At 36.8% G+C, this 20,028-nt stretch overlaps 1 protein-coding gene across 3 annotated transcripts in view; it reads right to left on the bottom strand.

Annotated features, from left to right (window-relative positions):
- Positions 1–20,028, bottom strand: part of LOC131688719 (mucin-2-like) — a 155,899-nt gene that overhangs the window by 35,277 nt on the left and 100,594 nt on the right. For all 3 annotated transcript variants that reach the window (XM_058973186.1, XM_058973187.1, XM_058973188.1), the window contains exons 3-4: positions 7,103–8,500; positions 6,822–6,938 (exon numbers count right to left, since the gene is read on the bottom strand). In XM_058973186.1, the coding sequence (XP_058829169.1) occupies positions 6,822–6,938; positions 7,103–8,500 (1,515 nt within the window). The remainder of the gene's footprint in view (positions 1–6,821; positions 6,939–7,102; positions 8,501–20,028) is intronic.

Genomic DNA, 20,028 nt, shown 5'->3' with positions numbered 1-20,028 from the left:
GTATGGGAAAATTAACTTTCGCAAAATAATTCCTCCAGGAGTCGCCCATTGCTTCCTAAAAATAAATCGTTATGTGACTTTTAAACGAAATTTAACAAAGAAACAATGTCTCGAAAACCACAAAACGATCTGACGCTTGAGAAAAAAGTTATTAAGCAGAAACGTATTGATGCTCTGACGATTGACAAAATATTCATTTTTTCTAGCACCACTGCTGTTGGTTGCTCAATTATACGCAATTTCAATTTAATCCTCTATTAATGTGTCTAAATCGTTTATCTACACTATTTGGCCACTTCGCAAGGTTTTGAGGGATAAATTGAGGCTTCTTTTGTACATAATAAGAGAAAGTTAAAAAAAATTGTATATAATTAGACCGTCAGCAGCAGTGGTGCTATGAAAAGTGATATTTTCATCAATCTTCAGGGCATCAATCAGTTTTTGCTTCATAACTTTTTCCACAAGCATCAGATCGTTTTGCAGTCTTCTAGACTTTGTTTCCTTGACAAATTTCCTATGAAAATCAGACATCTATTTATTTTTATGAGGTAACGGGCGAATCTTGGAAGAATTAATTTGCAAAAGACAATTTCCCCATACGAAATCCTTGTAGACTTTAAACCGCGGGCGCAAAAACATAGTTTCACCGATCGAGCTGAAAATTTGCAGAATTGTTCTGGGAGCCAAATGGGACTCAAAAAGTTACTCGGAGCCAACTTTTATTTTTTTCATATAACCATGTCCCACTCTAATAGTCATACGTCTACAGTTCGTGCAACCTCATAGGGATGCCCCTTGTAGCTTTTAAATTTTAAATATATTTACAACAAAAACATGTCTTCAGTAATTGGAGACATGAAATTCATCTTACTTGACGTGTCTAAAACAAAATTTTTGTTTCTCCTTATAATTTTCATCTGCCGAAACTATCCTTCTTGAAAGTTTGTTGAAAATTGGGCGAAAATGAAACAAAGAGCTACATTCTGGCAGCGCCATTTTGATAATTTTGACAGCTGCCGGAATACTGATTGATTTCTGCTGGCTGTCCGATTTTCTTCCAAGCGGAATAAGTTGCTTTAAATCAAAATAAGATACTTTTAGTTTGCCTCTCATTCGCACTTTTAGTGCTATTAACACAATACAAGAGATTCTAGTCAGCCGAGCTCTTTCATTAAACTTGTGCAAAATAGATAATTTTAACTTAAATTTTAGTGTAATTAATCTAAGGTTGCGTATGAGAAACCTGGAAGAGGCGGGCATAGCGTTATTGGTAAATCAATTACCTTGTACGCAGCTCATCTGGGTTCGGTTCCCAACCCCGCACATAGGGTTAGAATTTTTTATCCCGGAAAAAGAGGTTAATTATCCTAAAGTTAAAACCTCTATAATAATAAAAAAAGAAACCTAGGAATGAGTTGTGATTTTGCCGTTGTTTAAAAGAAACTACTTTCAACGCCGTTTATCATTTTAAGATTTTCGATTGATGTGCACCGGTGTAGTGGAGTGCACTGGTTTTACACTTTCTAGCAGAAGTGCAGAAAACTGGGGTATGTTCCATTGGCACTTCTGCTAGAAAGTACAAAACCAGTGCACTCCACTACACCGGTGCACATCAATCGAAAATCCTAAAAGTTCACTTTGAGACAAAACCGTAACTCACCGAAAACGGATATCAACATTTTATGAAAGAGAAAAGTTTTCTCTTTCGTTACTGTGATCAATAATCAGCAAGAAATGATTTATCCGGAATTTTCCCTCGAAGTGAATTTTGACAGCATGCTTATTGACCCTTTTCAAAAAACATCTTTGCCTCATCCAACGGTACCCTAGAATTGCGTCAAAAAACTCACTTTTCGGTAGTTTTTTCTATGCATGTATAGCAATCGTCCGAGGATTCTTTAAGTACGTGACCGAAGCATTTCGATTCTGATGAAACTTTACACGTTTCACCGACATGGAAAACTAAAAATTTTCCGCAGTCGATCATATCACTGACTCAAAATTTATGAAAAGGGCGTAGAAGGTACGCAGCATTTAAAAAATTTACCATATTTTGGACACCGAAACTATCTATAAATGAGTTTCTGAATAAAAAGTTGTGGCATTTTTCACACAACAAAAATATGTTGAAAAACTAAATATTAAGCCTAATAAGAAAATTACATATTAAGTAATTGCATCATCAGTAAAAAAATTTCAATGACAACTTAAAACATGTTTTTCTAATTCCAAATTCGACAAAGTGTAATTTTGACATTAATAATGTCTAACTCCACTAGGTATCATGCAAAAATCTAATATATCAAATATGTAACAAAACTATGCAAGATTTGCACGTTTTTAACTCCGTTATTACTAGATGAGTTTTAATCATTTATACACCAGCCGTTTAAGCAACGCTTAACGTGATATTGGCAATAACTTTATACCTATGCAACAGAAATGCTCCATTGAAAATCGGAAAAATTGGAAAGTTCACGAAACGAGGAAAAATTATCAATTGGAGACAGTTATTTCAAGCGGAGCTGTCAATAGGAAGCACCTAATTGGCTCAATCAAATACGAGAGTTTGGAGACGGGCATAGCGTAGTTGGTAAATCGATTGCTTTGCATGCAGCTCACCTGTGTTCGATTCCCAACCCAAACGCGAGAGTTTATTAATAGAGGCGCCCTTATCCGTTAGAATCATTTGTTGTTCGCAAGACAAACGAGCAACATCCTGACTATAACGAATAAGCAACATCACAACTAGCCAACAAAAAGCACTTTCAAAATAGTAACCTGCTCGTTCGTTCCCAGAAGGAACAATCCCCACTAGCAGTAGCCAACGAAAAGCGGATTCAAAATTTCCCTCATCACGAGACATGTTAGGAAGCCGCACTGTTACTGGCAAGGCGAGCCCAACAAACGATCTATATTAGGACCACAAAACCATTGTCGTCAAAACTAGTATTAAAATTTTCTTTCACGTTTTGAAAAATAACTGCCCTCTCATCGGGGTCATTAGTATACTATAATAATTTTCGTTAAAATTCGATCGAACATATATGCATTCTCGTGTGGATGATCATGAATAAAGGTGTACTATGACTGCCCAATTAAACAGAAGTAGGAACATACCTGTAGGGGAACTGGGGGTAAGACGGACATGTTAAAGATATACTGATATATAACATAGTAAGAACATGTTTTTGTCAACATGTAGCTCCATATGTTGGCTTTCGAGTGCCCAGAGGGATTATGTTACAAAAACCAATAAGTATCATTTTTTAAAGAACTAAAAAACGAAGAAATATCTCACCTTTCTACAGACTGCGTTACTCGTTATTTTCCACAAAGCTGTCACTTAAGTGTTACATTATCGAAATAAAGGGAACAATCCACGAAAAAGAATTTTTTTTTCCTCAATAAACATTAAAATTGGAAACTTGAAAATTACATCCGCACGAAGCTGCACTACTAATGATCAATGTTTGCTTAAATTGTACACTAGACTGCCCAGAAAAATAATAAATTTTTGAAAACTCAATCGGTCCACCCCTTAGTCGATTCCTAATCTCACCGGGAGTACTTGTACCAATTTTGAAGCAAATCGGACAAGTCTAGCTCAATCCGGCTTTGTTGATAGAAGTTATTAAACTTTTAACGAAGTGATGGCTGAGTAAGTTTTGCATGGGGCCTAGCAGTGTATTGTGTGTACTATTCATTTTTGGAAAATAATGGTTAGATTTAGCTGAATAGTATGTTCAGAAGAATTGTAGTACATAGTACGAGTTATGTTTTGTTTAAAAAAATTAGTTCCACCTGTGACTGCATAGAGGGCGCTAACACTAACTTTTCTCAGAAAAGTTACTGAAAAATGTCTCTTCTACAACTTTGTAAAAGACACCTAATCTCTATCTCTCTCCATTGAAAAGTTAGTGTTGGCGCCCTCTATGCGGTAACATGTGGAACTAAAATGTTCTAACCAAAACTTGGCTCGTATCATTTACTATCATTCTTCTGAACATATTATTGAGCTAAACCTAACCATTATTTCACAAAAATGTTTAGTTCGTGGGAATCAGGTAGTGATACACAACCAAGCACTGCTTGGCCCCATGCAAAACTGACTCAGACATCACTTCGTTAAAAGTTTAATAACATCTTTCAACAAAGCTAAATTGACTAGCAGTCTTCGACAAAGTTGTAGACAATTAAATTATCTTTCTAATTTTCACTTATAGTCATAATACGATGCACACAGTGCCACCTAGTGGTGAAAATGCGAGCTAGTGGGGTTTCTCCATGCAAATTGTCGAAAAATCCCATACAAACTTCAGGCACGTTGGTCCGGTAGCTAAACTTGTCCGATTTGCTTCAAATTTGGAGCAAGTACTCCTGATGGGACTAGGAATCGACTCAGGACTGGGCCGATAGGGGTCATTTTTTCTTGTCACTCTATTATACACGGTTAGCAGTACTCAAGGCCTACTGAGTGGTTCATAATTGAAGGTTACCCATAATAATAGAGCAGACATACAACACAATTGAAGTTTTAATGTTTTATGCCTAAAATAACCATGTATCCGTCTTACCCACAGTTCCCCTAATAATTTGAATCAGCACAGTGACCTTTGCGAAAAAATGATTCTACCGTTTCCAAATGTTTGATAGCTGAAGTAGCCGAGTTATTTGCGCGACCGCTAGGAAATATTCACAAAAATTGTCTAACAAATTCCGATTGCCGCATAAATTACGACAAAAATGATTTTTTAAAAGCAGGCGTTTTTCTTGCAGAAAATTATTCCATATGATTTTAAATCGAAATGTTCATTGCAATTCTAAAATGTAGTCAAATTATCTATAACTTTCCTTATGACATCAAGATGATATCGGGAACCATTTGAAATCTACACGAAAACAATGATTAAACTATATGATCTGATGATTCAACTATATAGTTGAATCATATTTTTGTTTTTGTAAGAAATGTCATCTTTCTTTCAGTGTATATTCCCGGATAGTTTCGATGCACAAAATACGGTAATCGAACAAAAAGTTTTTTTTTTAAATTAGTGTATGCAAAGTGTACTTCTACACCCTTTCGAAAAATTGCTCTCGTTTTTAAAATATTCTAATTGCCAGTACAAATTATGGAAAGTCATAAACCGAACACAACTGAAAAGTTTCGTTCGAGTCGGCGATGATCATATTTTCTGATCGGCCACAATCTCGTTGAATCCCTTTATAATTTCAGCAATAGAATGTTAAACAATTAATTCATTTTTTTGTGTTTCGAAGTAAGTGCCAATACCTTATTTAAGACTTTTTGGTGGTATCCAACGGGGAAAACAGATCGAAACGGTGAGGTAAACGAAAGCAATTATGTGAAAAAATTACCCCCAGAGGCAGGATTCGAACCTACAACCCTTGAGACTCCGACCAAATGCACAATCCCTTATCCTATCCCTGGGCTATGATGACGTCCCAGGAAGAACATATGATTATCGCAATGGCGACAGTGATCGTACCACTGCTTCTAGAGCGAGATCACACACAACCGCCACGGCCACCCAATACATTTGCTCAGTTTAATTTCCACATTATCGTATGTTGTCTGAATTTTAGTTCATTACCCATCTACTTCGGTGGGTGACAGCCAATGGAGACTGTAGATATCTGGCCTCTTGCTCAGGCAACAAAGACGGGAGTGAACCCAAATTAAATAATTAATTCATATTTGTGGGTTTTGACGTATGTGCTAATACTTTATTTCCTAGAACGTTGGGCCGGACTCTCAAGGGTTGCAGGTTCGAATCCTGCCTCTGGGGGGAATTTTTCCATAATTATTTTTGTTTAACTCACCATTTCGATCTGTTTCCCCCTTGGGTACCACCAAAAAAGACTATAATACTGACAATTGCTTCCTATTCTCTATAGTAAAATGTATACGCAAAGTGCGATAGATACAAATACGTGAGTTTCCGAATATATTGAATACAGTTTATAGTCTATGCGGAACGGAATCCGTTCCAGAAATAGTCGTAACTTTCCAGATATGTTTGAAAATGTGGCAACACTGCAATGAGTACATTGTTTACTACTGGAAAAGAACTGTTAATTAATTATAAACATTAACACAGCCATGCTATTGTACAGACGAATTATCCAATACACTATTCTAATTTGTTTTTCCAACCAGTAACCAGACACGTGTCAAAACCCATCAAAACACTCACCGATTTGAATTGAAAATATTACCGTTTGAAAAGAATTGAATGGACAAACTGAAACCAACAGACCGCATCACCTAAAACTTTATGTACTATCCTACACGTTCGAATAAAATCTTCAGCCCTAACAAAGTGAAGCCCGGTGCAACGATTGCACTTGTTGGCTATTCCCGCATCGCCTCTATGAACTATTTTTCAATTACACTCTAATAATCCTGAGAAATCTCTCTGTCTCTGTCTCTCTCGTTTTCTTTCCCTTCTGCAGTGCATCCCCATGTATGGCCATTATATAAGACACTCAACACTTCTATTCTAGGCGAACGAAGGAATGCACCACCCCCATACAAGTTCGATTGTCCCGTACAAAACCCCGCGTGTGACCACGTGACTACGGTAAATACAATCGAATAAACGGTAGGTACCTACGAGTTGGCAATTTTCCCTGTGCGGGTTATCACTTCAATAATAATGATAAGGAATGGGAGAATGACGCGCGCGGGGGGAAGGTGTGTCATCCGGATCAATGGCAAATTAGACGGTTCTAGTTTTCAACTACCTACAAACTATTGTTGCATTATAATGGCCGGACGGTGGTTACTAACTTACCGTGGTCGGTGGTGCGGTGAAGGTCGGTACGGTCGGTGTGTAGACCGGAGCCTTCTTAAGACTGGATTCGAATCGAGTGCCCACTCGGGCACCGGCCGATGATTGCGACCGCTTCAGCTGTACGGTAGGACGATAATAAAGACAGTAATCGTAAAGGGGGTGAAAGGTAGAGGAAATGAGATTCTAGATTAGAACACAGGAAATAATTGTTTGCTCAAACGGAAATGATATCATTTGTGTTTGCTATAGCTAGACCTTCGTGATATTTTCGAATAACTTACTGCACTTATTGGCGAGGGAGCTTTGGAGCGAGATGGGATAATCACTGGTTTGAGATCGTCACTGTTGTATTCGGTTGCTGGTTTACGAGGTTTCTTCTGGAACGATGAATGTTGGGCCGACCGGAATGGGCTGGGATTGCGTAAGGAAGCAATCACGAAGCTGTTGTCGTTGGGTATTCGTTTCGAAGTGGCATGTTCCGCCGGATCAATGGATCCAGTCGATTCCGATGTGGATGCAAATGTTCGTTTACCCTGTGCTGGGCTTCGACTTGCGGGAACGTAAGGTTTTCGTGGTGTAGTTGTCGATGGAGTGGTTGTAGATGTCAACAAACTGACGACGCTGGGTTTACGAGAGAAGGCTCTGGTAGGCCTAGGGGTTGTGGTTGTAGTGTCAGATATGGACTCGGGAGTAGTGGTTTGCAATGGAACTCTGGTCCGAGGAGTGTGCAATTTTCTCGCAGATCTAGGTGTCGGTTTTATTGAAATCTCCTCTGCAGGAGTCGTTGCTTTATTTGTTGTTCTAGATTCACTCAAGGTAGAAGAGCTACTAAATGTTCTAGTTGGACGAGGAGTAATTAGTTTCACAGTAGTTGTAGGTCCGGAAGTGGTAGTACTTAAAAGTTTTACTTTAAAACGTGGAACATCTTGTATTTCTTTACTTTTTGACAAGCTTTTCACCGTCGCCACATCGAATCTATTAGGAGAAACATTCTTCACCTTGCCTTCCAAGAGCTTCGCTTTCAATAGCTTCTTGAACTCTTCAGGGTAGTTCTCTTCTGAAGCCACATCTTCCACGTGTTCTTTGGAAATAGCTTTAGCCTTACCTCTAGACCGATTATCAACAGTCCTTACCGATGAGCTAAAATTTCCTTCTTCAACTTCATTGGAGAACTTCCCACCATCCGTCAATCTACTGAGCTTCTTTTCAATTCCCGTACTAGCCGCCGTTGTCGTACTGCTGCTACTGCTTTGCAAGATCTCATTCCTGAATCCTCTCTGTCGACTCTTTCGCCTAGTCGACGGTTTATCCTCGAAACTCTTTTCCGTACTTCTTGAGTTATCATTCTGGTAGACAATCTCGGTTCGTAAGCTCGGTGCTGGCTGCTCTTTCGTTGTTCGCTGTACTGCAAACTGTTCTTCCTTGCCATCTACGAATGATCGGCTTTGCGCTTGCGGTTGCACTGGCGGTCTTGTCCTTCTACGGGAACTAGTTACTACTGGTCCCGCCGCCGCCGCTGCCGTTGTCGAAATAGTGGATTGGCGACGCCGGACAATCGGAGACTCACTTCGACTGAAATTTTCTTCGCTAACCAACAGCAACGTATCGTCCGCCCATGGTCTCGATGAAGATGTCGACGGCGGCAGTCTCTGATTAAAGCGGACCGATCCTCGCTGGGCCTGCAATGAGCAAGAGTGATAGGAACAGAATTAGTTACATATTTCAATCAAGTTGACTGAAAAATAGATTCTGCAGAAAAGCAGAAACTTTCCGGATTCTACAATTCGGTTGTATGTTTTCTTAATTTGAAAAGAAATAAAAGGCAAAACTGCAATATTTCCTGAGAGAAAATAAGGGCCCCAAAAATATGTAAACTCTGAGAATCATTGGAAAAAATAGTGCTCTGCTAAGTATAGTGAAGAGCAACTTTATAGTTAGACAACAGATTTTTACTGCTTTTGTTTGTAATATAGTGTATCAGTTCAACAACCAGATTCGAATAACCTTAGGTTTGTTAATTTATTGAAGTTTTTCTCAATACCACTTCATGAGCACGAGCTTACAATTCAAAGATGCTACAACGGGATTGGCCAGAATAAGCGAAATTGCACAGAAAATCATCGAAAAGGGCTCCTATATTTTCAATACTTTTTTCAAAAAGAAGATAAAGCTGATCGATCAATGAATGGAAATGAAATAAATTTTAGAAAATATAAATAAAAAAAGATGGACAAATTATAGATGAAGAACAATACAAGAATAAAACAACAAATATAAAAAAATACATGACCAAAAATTAAAAAAAAAAATCAAGTATTCTGCTGCCCAACTCCGCCTTTTCGAAGGATTCGTTGTAGAATAATCAAATAACGATTGTATGTTGTCACTACTATAAGTCCTCTTTGTAACATTCCCATCTCTTACACGACGTTGAATGTGGAAAACGAGATGTGGAAACGAGAAAAACATTAAAATTATTACACTATTTCAATTGTTTGCAAAAATGAAAATCAAAATTGGTAAGTTGCTAACTGATAACAGTTCACTGTCGCTGTGGAATTTTGTTGTGAACTCACCGGAAATTACTCTCTGGGATTTTTTAACGATTAAATAAAAAATTCGTAACTTGCGTAACAATGTTTTTTTTTCAATTTTCTCATATCAAAAGCAATCTTCAACAGCTTCTTTAAGCAAAGTAAAATTTTGGAGGGCAGAGAGTTAAAAAAGAGGAAAAGATTGGAAAAAATGGAATAATATTGGTTGAAGTGCAAAATTTAAAGAAAACGTAGCACTATCAAAAAATGCAAGCCAAAAATGATTAGAAAAATGGAAAATCGGACAGATCCAAACCATGCAATAAATGTACATTTTAAAAACGAAAAAATGAAAATAGCAAGAGATACTAACAGCGAAAAAACATAACAATCGCAAAAATCGAAAAAAAAAGAAACTAGAAAAACAAATTACAAACTTTTAAGAATCGGAAAAAACGATAAACATTGGAAAAATAAACAGAACAATAAAACATAAATGAAAATTTACTACACAGTAAACAAGATTGATATGAAACCAATGGATATGAATAAAACCTCCATGAATCGAGAATAATAAAAATGTTAAAGCACGAATATAACGTCGTTTGTAAATCAATTTCCTTGTACGCAGTTCACCTGAGTTAAACTCCAACCAGTCTTCCCAAATGAACATCGTACACAATGTTCGCTCTGGTTCTGTGCTCATATTAAACCCACACTTCGTGTACAAACTCAAACACGCTGTTTTGTACAAAAACACGTGCACATGTTCGCCTGCTCAAACGAACCCCATGTACGTACACGATGTGCGTACACATAGGTTCGTGGTTTCAGTTTTCTCTTTCTCACTCTCATCATCACTAGCGTTGACTCTTTTTGCCCTGTGCGAATCGTTCTCGTGTACGCACCCGTTGTACGTAAATGGATGTTTGAACTAGAGTTCGTACATCGTTCGCATGTGTTCGATGTTCGAGGCGAACCATCGAAACAAAGCATGTTTGAGGTTGAACGCATGCACGAAATTTTGTACACAGATACAAACTTGTCGATGTTCATGGGAAGTCTGACTCCAACTCTGCATATATGGTCAGAGATTTTTCTAAAGAGATTCAAGGCTCAAACTTAATCGAAACAAAATGAAGAAACTGGGTTTGTTTTAAACTGTGAAATTCAAAAAAAGAGAAAAAGTGGTATGGTAGAAATCTATGCAATTTAAGAAATGAATAAAAAGTATAAAATAAAGCAAAATATGAAACATAAAAGAACAAACAAAATAACACATTTAAAAAACCTGTGTTAATCCACCTAGAGAAGCAATTACGCCTTTCTCATTTATCCAAACTATGATTTAATAGCTGGTTCGTACAATAGAACATTATGAAAATGTCATGTCAGATATCATCATTCATATTACACTTTGTAAGCATATATATGAGCACCACTGTCACGAACCTGAAAAGAAACATGTGGACACACTTGAAACAAACAAAAATATTATATTTAATTGGCTAACCAGCGTGAGTTCAATGTTGCCGAACCATCTCCGGGAAACTGATGTGAATTTGTTAATTTTGAAAGATGGCAACTTTCCCGGGGCACTTCCGGAACCGTCTATGGTGGTTAATGCGGTCAACGATACATTGGTTGGCCGTCAGTAACCTAGAATTGCAAATGCAAGTTATTTGGAACCAATTTTAGAAAATTTTTACCTTTTTGCATTCATTGCGGTATTTGTTTCAATTGTAATTTTCTATGTGACCGCTCTCCACAACTCGTAACTCCGCAGCCGGAAGTCGGATGGCGATGGAATTTAATATCAGTTTCCGGGGGCGCAACACCTTTCATTATGGACTAAGTTGATTAAATCGGTCTAGCCATCTCCAAAAAACCGATATAACCATTATTCTGAATTTGGATGCTTCCGGATCCGTCGATGGTGGAAAATGTGACCAAAGAGGTTTTGAATAAATGATACTGACCTAGATCTTCAAATTCAAGCAGTTGTGGTTACATTTCGGAAAAATTACACGTTTTTATTGTGATCGCAGAATTCGTTAGAATCGGGATTTGCTGCGTGATCGTACTCATCATACTGTAATTCAGGAACGAGAACTCGGATCCACACAAATTCACACATTCAAAAGCAGCTGATGGAAACGTTGTACCTTTCATTTAAAAAGAAGTTTGTCAAAATCGGTTCAGAAAATTCCGAGAAACCGATGTGAACAAATCATAACAAAAGAGTGTATGTAACCATACTCTTCAACTCGTAACTCCGTAAGGAGATGTCGGATCAAAATTAAATTCAATAGCAGCCTAAGGAAATATTATATTACTCATTTTAATCTTTGTTTGTAAAAATCGGTTCAGCTATCTTCGAGAAACCAATGTGGACATTTTGTTAATAAATCCGCACATATAAAGATTGAAGAAAATTGAAAAAAAATAGTAAAAAACTAAATAATAAAAAATATATAATTAACTTTTGATATGAAAAGTAAAATAAAGTTAAAGACGAAGAAAAAAATGATAAAACAAAAGAAAAATGCAAGAGGGAACAGTAAAAATGTAAACATTGAAATAACTGAATATTTTTAAAGAATTTGCCAAGAACAAAAAAAATGAAACAAAAATAAATCGAAAAATATAGAAAATGGCAAGCAGAAAAAATTCCAAAGTGATTATATGAAAAAGTGAAGAAAAAGAAGAAGGAAACTAAAACAATTGAATAAATCAAACGAAATAAAAATAAGCAATCAAAACAACGGGAAAAAACGGAAAAGAAAAATTTAGAAATTAATGAACAAAACAAAAAAAATGCGACTGAGTGAAATAATGGTGGAAATTTTTTTGTTGAATTTTAAAAAAGAAAACTTACATACATGTCAAAATGGAAAATATGAAGAAAAATAGAATACGTAGGGGAAAGTGTGCCAATTCAGACCGCTGGCCAGTTCGGATCCCCAGCAGTTTCTCAGCTATGGTAATATTATGAAAAGCGTATATATCATTTTATGGCTGTCATGTAGATTTGTCCAATCTCACAAAATTTTGCGGTTCTCAGTTTTCGTGTGCGTGCGCTAGGAGCGAATGTTGTTTCGGAACGCAATTTTTGAAAAACATGTAAGCCGAAAAACAAGATTTTTGTTGGTAACAACAATTAATTAAATCAAGTACATTATCGTGATTTTGGATCTGCATGCCAATATCTTTTATTTAATATCTTGTTTTGGGCGAGACTATCAACTATTTTTGTTTAATCGGTGTGTGAATTATAGAATATGGGTTGATCTAATTCGGTCCTTTTATAGTATATACGATTTGATGCGTGATCGCGAAAAACAGTTTGAGAGAAAAATGTGCGCATTCGGTCGAGCTTTCAGGAAAACATAAGTTTTCGCAAATCGGTTGACAAATTTCGACGTTATAGCTCATATCTAAGCTGACCAACTCTGTTGGTAAAATGCGGACACCATGCGGACTGTGTGCCAGACCGTGATGAACGATCACGCTTTGTTGCAGAATGATGTAAGGATTTTGTAGTCAGAGTTAGTCAGCTTATTCATAACCTATTTTTAGGCAATTTGGTCGAGCTCTTACCTTTTATTGTATATTTTCTACAAAGTTTTAAAGTGTTACAAAAAAACACTATTATGTCTCCATCCGACGTTTCGGTTCATTTGGGAGCTTTTTCAAGGACTCAATAATGTGTGTTCTGTTGTCCAGAAATACATCCGAACCTGCATAATGTGTTTAAGCTCTACCGCGTATCCAATCTTTCCGAATATTTTGAAACAAGTTTTGAAATTTCATCTAATACGTATGAATCCAATTTTGATCAAAATATCCATTATATTTTTGAAGCAGAATACTTCTAACGTTTCAATACTGGAGTCCTGTTTCAAAAGTATGAGATGAGATGTTTTCCCAGTTTTCAAATTCAAATAGCTATCGCTGTACTGCACGAAATCGCTATATTATTGAACCATCTGATCGAATAAAGTGCACGTGTTCTGTATTCAGTTTCGCAAAATGTTTTCAGAAAATCTTTAAAAAGCGATGAGAAGATCCAAAATTTTGCAGACTTAAAATAGCCGTCAATAGGTAGCATCTAAGTGACTCAATCAAATACTGGGAAGCAATACACGGCAAAAAAGTCGTGTAACTTTACGTCTTGCCAAATGCACATAAAAGGAGCGTCTCAATTTACACAAATTTACATCTAATTACATGTAAAAATGTGAGTTGAGTCATTCAGCCTAAGTTTTACATTAAAAGAGTCACAATATTCAATTTTACATATCATAGCATGTAAAATCCTAATATCGGATGGAAAAATACGTCTTTACGTTGTTTACGTCAAATGTAATTTTAATTTTTTCTAAGAATGTATATACAAGTCACGCGTGTCCGTTTTATAGGCTCCGTTGCTCGCATACCAAACGAGCAACATTTTTATTATAATGTCTGCACGGTATAATACGCAGTAAACATGTGGCGGCGCTAAGGGGGGGGGGGGGCGAAGGGGGCAAGCGCCCCGAGCGGCAAAATCAGGAGGCGGCATTTCCTGCTCAGCAAATTTTAATATTTTAATAATAGTTCAAGTTTTATTAAGCTCGCTAAAAATCAAGTGCGGCTGAAACGCTTGAATGTACATTATTTTCGTGTCTGTTGACGAGTAAAAAGGTAGGGGATCGGGACTGACGGATGCGATCGAACAAAACTATACACATATTCATCAGTCTCAAAAGATTCAACTAAGATGAGTTTCCGAGCGCACTTGAAGTTGTGGGAGTATGCAGACTAATTCGCTGGAATTAAACCAAGAAGCTCTATAATATACATCGTGTTTGGTTCATCGTTATGAATCTCTAGAGGGGTGATAGAGAATCATATTTGGCGTCAAAAATCATGCTACACAAACTATCAAATCTCAACTGTTACCAAGTTATTCAACTTTTACCGTAAACAGCTTGCTTGTCTTTTAATATCTTCAACTCAAAAAGTATACTGTGTTTTCAATCTTTTAATTCCATTGGATAGGTATTTCTATTCCTGTTACGTGTAATAGGTACGTTGGTTCAGCATAGTCGATAAGACAACCGGTCTAATAAGTGTTCTATATAAGGTTAGTTTCGTGCGGTACCGTACGTTTTTCGATTTTTTTTGGAACCGGCGATTAGCATGGGGTAAACAAACCAACATTTTTGTTCACTGATTTCTAGACAGAAGATTATCCGAGAGCTTAAAAACGATAAGGCAGTTGGGAAGACAAGACGCACCCAGCGCTTGAATAATTTTTTTTAGAAATTACTTTACAAATTTATTCTCAGTACTAAATATCATATTTGAATTCAAAAACAAGCAAATATTTGCATATTTTTAGATTACTCAAAAATTTTGAAGCGAGCTAGAATTATTTCACATGAATTATTTATTTTTTCCTTATTTTATATGTCTGTAGAAAAAAGCCCCACCTTGTCTCACTTCTGTGGGTTACGAATGAGTCTTAACTATATGTTGTACCGTATTGTGAACATCTACGGTATCACTCTATGCACTCACACGCAACGTGAGTGCCTACACGTGGAGTTCATCATAGCAGGCCTTGGCATTGCCTCCTTGAGCTTTCGACAAGCCTATAGGTAAGACGCACGATAACATACCCTGCTGGGTGATTCCTTTTCCAGTCTGGTGTACATGGAATACATACCACTTATTTCTCTTCGTAGTTATAACGTTAAAGGTCTCTACTCGTTACAAACAAAATTCTAGCTGCCGCCATCTGCCGCTTCGTCGGTTAATACAAATTTTATGGAAGATATTTTTGTTTAATATTTATGATTAAAACACCCTTTAAATGTCATGATAACATCTATCACTCTTAGACACTTTTTGTATTATACTTTGACTTTATTGATAATCCTCCAGGATACATACCCAGGGCGCTAGAGGGTTCGAGCGTCGAAAATTGCATTCTGCCCCACTGTGTGCTGCCTGCAAGGTAGTCCTCGTGTTCCAATGTACTAGATTCTAAGGTGCTATTGCTCTCTCGCTTGGTCTCTGTAAAGGACGTGGATTTATGGAAAATATATGGAGTCGAAATTTATTGCTGATCTGATATGCAAAGGAACAGAACCATCATCACAAGAACACTGAACCATCATCATGCTTTTTGGCTTTGCGATCAATATAGACATCATTGGCGTTGAGCGTAGAGCAGTGGAAGAGGCATTGTTGCCTTTTAAAAGGGAAGCTGCAACAATCGGACTGGCTATAAAAGAAAATTCCATGTACGTGTACCGATATTTCCATCAAGAATTCAAAAATATTTGGTTTAAATACAGCATTTCTGAATATAGTAAAAATTGCAGCCTTCGTATTAACAGCCTAAAGTGTATTCTACTTTATTTCGGTTATGTCTCTAACGTTACCCACCCAGCTTGTTTTGATTGTTTCATATGACTGACGATACTACAACATGCAAAACTAACGTCACATGGTGTGCCGCAACAATACGCAACGGCATGCCTCGTTATTTCACTACAAATATATTAAAAATTACACTGATACATCACCTATTTTAGCTAGAAAATCGATTTATGATTAATTCACAATAAAAGCGCTAGTTAAAAGCTAGGATAGACCTAGTATTATAACACCTGGTTCAGAAATACGGTGGTACACATTATCGCCATGTTTTTCCAAATATACTACCATAATCAAAACAATCTTTCTGCGACCGGTACACAAGAAAGAATCAGCAGTGCGGACCAACTATAAACATAAACTTGAAAATGTATTGCAATTCAATTTCTGGTATAAGTGCTCAATTTTCGCAAGTTATTCAACTTTTTATTTTCATCTGCATATAAAATTCGGCTCGGACCAATGCAACGGTTGATGTGAAACTGGTCATTACCAGTTGTTAGTCTGCGCATGGTTATTTCTTGCGAGCGCAACTCTTCTTATAACAGCTGATGAGTTTCTTTCATGTGCGTGATAACCATAAACTTGTTTTGATCAGGTGAAAAAGTAGAATGATTCGTTTTACAAATGATCTGGATGCAAAGTTAGAATTTTTTCGACGCAATGGAATAAAATGCATTGCGTTTCAATCAGACTCTTTTTCGATGCGGTGAAATTTGGCACGTCAACGAGGCGATAATTGGATTATTACAGTGAGAATAGATGCACAGAATAGAACATTTATTTTCATTGCAATAAGTACAGCTGTGCCGTTAAGCTAAATAATTGCTAAGCAAAGCTAATCGAATAAAAAGTAATACTCCCAGTTTTTAGTGTTTCTGAGCGAAACTTGCATTAACCAAGACCTATAGCGGTTCATTAACGTTGATGTTTATAAGCAATGTGGTTAAATAATGTATGGCTTCCAACTACGCCCAAAAATGGAATAAATTAAATGTGGAGCATTGACGTGAAAACATGCAGTCCATATTTGATTTCATTTCCACAATGCATTAACAAATATGTGAAACACAATACATAAATATGCACTCCTCTTATAAAACCATTGCTCAATACCAATCGTTCTGAACTGCACTTTTCATAAGTGATGCTCAGCTTACTACCATACATCGCTGAATGGATGCCCTTAAATAGACGGCAAGTTTAAACTGCAACGAATATTTTCGACGGATCATCGCTCACCTTCACTTATGAGAATCTCAGTTTGGTCGGGGCAATTCGCAAGCACGATCTTTTAATGCATGCCTGTTTGGTTATTTAGTATGCAAAAGAAAAAAAATTACCACACACTAAATAACTAATAACCCAGATGTGACGGGAAGAAGACCATCGCGCTTTCAACAAATTGCGGTCGGTATACCATCAACCGATCGCTTGATACCATAATGCAGATTCATATACACACAGGTACAAAGATGGTGTCAGATTCCATGCCTGACTGGTCATCACAATCACCCCGACGACGCCAACGGAGCGGTTCGCTTCCTTTCGCTTTTAGTTGAAGGAACAACATATGGCAGAGATGAATCTGAATGCCGCACTCAGTAACCATCCACATATCCACAAGTTGTCTTTTTCTAGTGAACAATATTTCAAGAAGGTCGAGCATAATAATTTAACCACAACAAAAACACATCTCTAAACTGTGAGGTCATTCCATTAGCCTTTCACCATCTTTCTGGATGGTGAGCCACAACAAAGTGTAGGTTTGAATGCGATTTAGGAAGGTTGAATTGTTTCATAACCACAAGTGCAATGATAATAGGGAAGCGCAGGATGAATTCCGATTAGCACCGGTTCTACGTTACGTTCTAGCCACAGCATAATTGCTACTTTAGAACTTGCATTTTCGGATCCACAATGTATTTCCGATCAAAAGATTATGACAAATACTACCAAAACTATATCTATTTCTTTGACTTTAATTACTAACTAGACCAAAACTATGTTCTGGTTCGTTTTCACTCGACTAGATTTGAATGTGGTTGAGAAAGTTTCACAAGAGTTTCGGTCATCGGTGAATGCTCACTCTCCAACCTCGAGAATGCATATGAAATACAAAATATCTAAGGATTTCTATGCAATTATCATAGTAAATGAAAATGTGATATGTCCAACAACGAAATGCGTCCGCAGGATGCTTTCATGGATGTAGATTACAGTCACACACCCCAATCAATGAGACAGTTCGGGTAGACTAGTTAGAACTAATATGTGTATATATTTCATGTTTTTAATAAGGATTGAAAATATCGTACGACTATGGAATCATATATGCGATAATATTGCATCAAATGACATAAATATTCATCTAAATCGGTAGCCGCAGTACTTCACAGCTAACCCAACATATATTAAAGCTTTATATTCCCATTATGACCGAGTTGGTTTGTTAATCAACTATAATCTTTGAGTATTTCATTCTTGTAATTTGTTCTCAAAATAGTAAAGAATTTGTTTGTTACAATGTGGGATTTCAACGAGTGAAAGTATTAAGGTTTCTGAGTTCGGAAGGACGCTACATGTGTAATCCAGAAATTCTATTTCACCGAAGGGCCACAATATGCCAACCAATGATCATTGGAGACTAAAATCATTTTTATCATACCGTCACCGTACACACTAAAAAATAATGAAATTTAAACGACATGTAAATCAATACGAATGTAAACATACAACGATTGAATCAAAAATTTGATTGATAATTACGTTTCATTCGTGTAATATTACATGTCATTCATTTTACAGCAGTATTCGAGTAAAAATACATTGAAGTGCATTGGTTTTCCGTTTAAAGAAACTGTAATTTTCAATCCACGTGTAAAATTATAGTAAAATTCACTGAAGAAAGCACAACAAGTCGTGTGTATTTGTGGTGGAACTTAATTTTACATTTATATTCATGCTCCAAATATGTGCATGAAAATAAACTTAAAATTACAAACTATTTTTTTCTGTGTAGGTCAATAAATTAGAGTCAAGTCTGAACACTGTATATCGCTACAATATCTTTATCCACCCTTGAAAAACTAAATATCTACTATCTGTTTCAGATACGGTAGAAAAAGTTTGAACCAAGTTTATTTTAATTAGGAATAAAGAATTTAATAACCGTTACAAATGGCATTTTAACAACTAAGCAAATAGAAAAAAAAAGTGTTAACAATTACCTATTTTCTCATTTTTTGGTTGGAAATAACTTTTTGGCGACACTTACTGCATGCAATACCAGAATCAACATTCGATCTAAAACCGCCGCTCGATGATCGAAATTAGTATATATTTTTCAGAGAATTTGGCCCCGAGCTCATTGTCGGCCACTGATGATTGTTACTTGCTGCACTGGCCAAGTGACTTTACTGCTGTGTTCTGTTTCGTTAAACGGTACACTGGAAAATTCACTACGTGTAATATATGAAAAGAGATTGTAGCCTACAGAAGAAGCAAAGCGCTGCAGTTTGCAAATAGTTGGGTTAGGTACGTTATATTATATATCCACGGACCAACGAGTAGTACTAAAAGTGCTTTGCTTCCTCTAGAAGCACTATAATAAGCTATAATCTCATTCGCCATATGTCTTTCGAAGCGAGTAATCCCTGTAGCAAAAGAACACGAGAAGCAACAACATTGCACTTGTCACACGAAAAACCAACCCACGTGAAGCTGTTGTAACTACAGAGTCAGCTCTCATTGGCTACATTGGTACTACTGCTACTGCGGATAAACAGGACTTGGGGTGTTTTAATCGGGTGCACTTTGTCAGGATTAAAGCACAGCTCTGTTGATTCGATACGAAGCCCGGTTGCACCTTGCTTCGGTGTCGGGCTCATTCTGTATCGGGAGAAGTAATGGTTTACTTTGATCATTCAGAATTAGATCTTGCGCAACAGCTTAGAGTGAAGTGGTCCTTGAGGATTATTAGGTATTTAATAGCACGGTGCAGTCGGTACTACACTAATTCGAATTTGGGTCTGATAAGTTTATTTCCTTTTTACATTAGGCCGATAAAGAACCACGAGAAACGAACGCGCTATAATAAACCGCATATTCTCATAAATGTTAACAGAAAATCTCACAGAATGGTCTTGTATTATGCTACAACAAGTATCTGTACATAAGGGCATTGATGAAACGAGTCTGGTTTATCTATCATTCATATTTTATTCTCGAGCTTACTTTCGAAT

The sequence above is a fragment of the Topomyia yanbarensis genome, chromosome 3 (genome assembly GCF_030247195.1).
Source record: "Topomyia yanbarensis strain Yona2022 chromosome 3, ASM3024719v1, whole genome shotgun sequence".
NCBI classification, from domain to species: Eukaryota; Metazoa; Arthropoda; class Insecta; order Diptera; family Culicidae; genus Topomyia; species Topomyia yanbarensis.
Note: the sequence above shows the minus strand (reverse complement) of the source record. Positions and strands in the feature narration are given on the sequence as shown.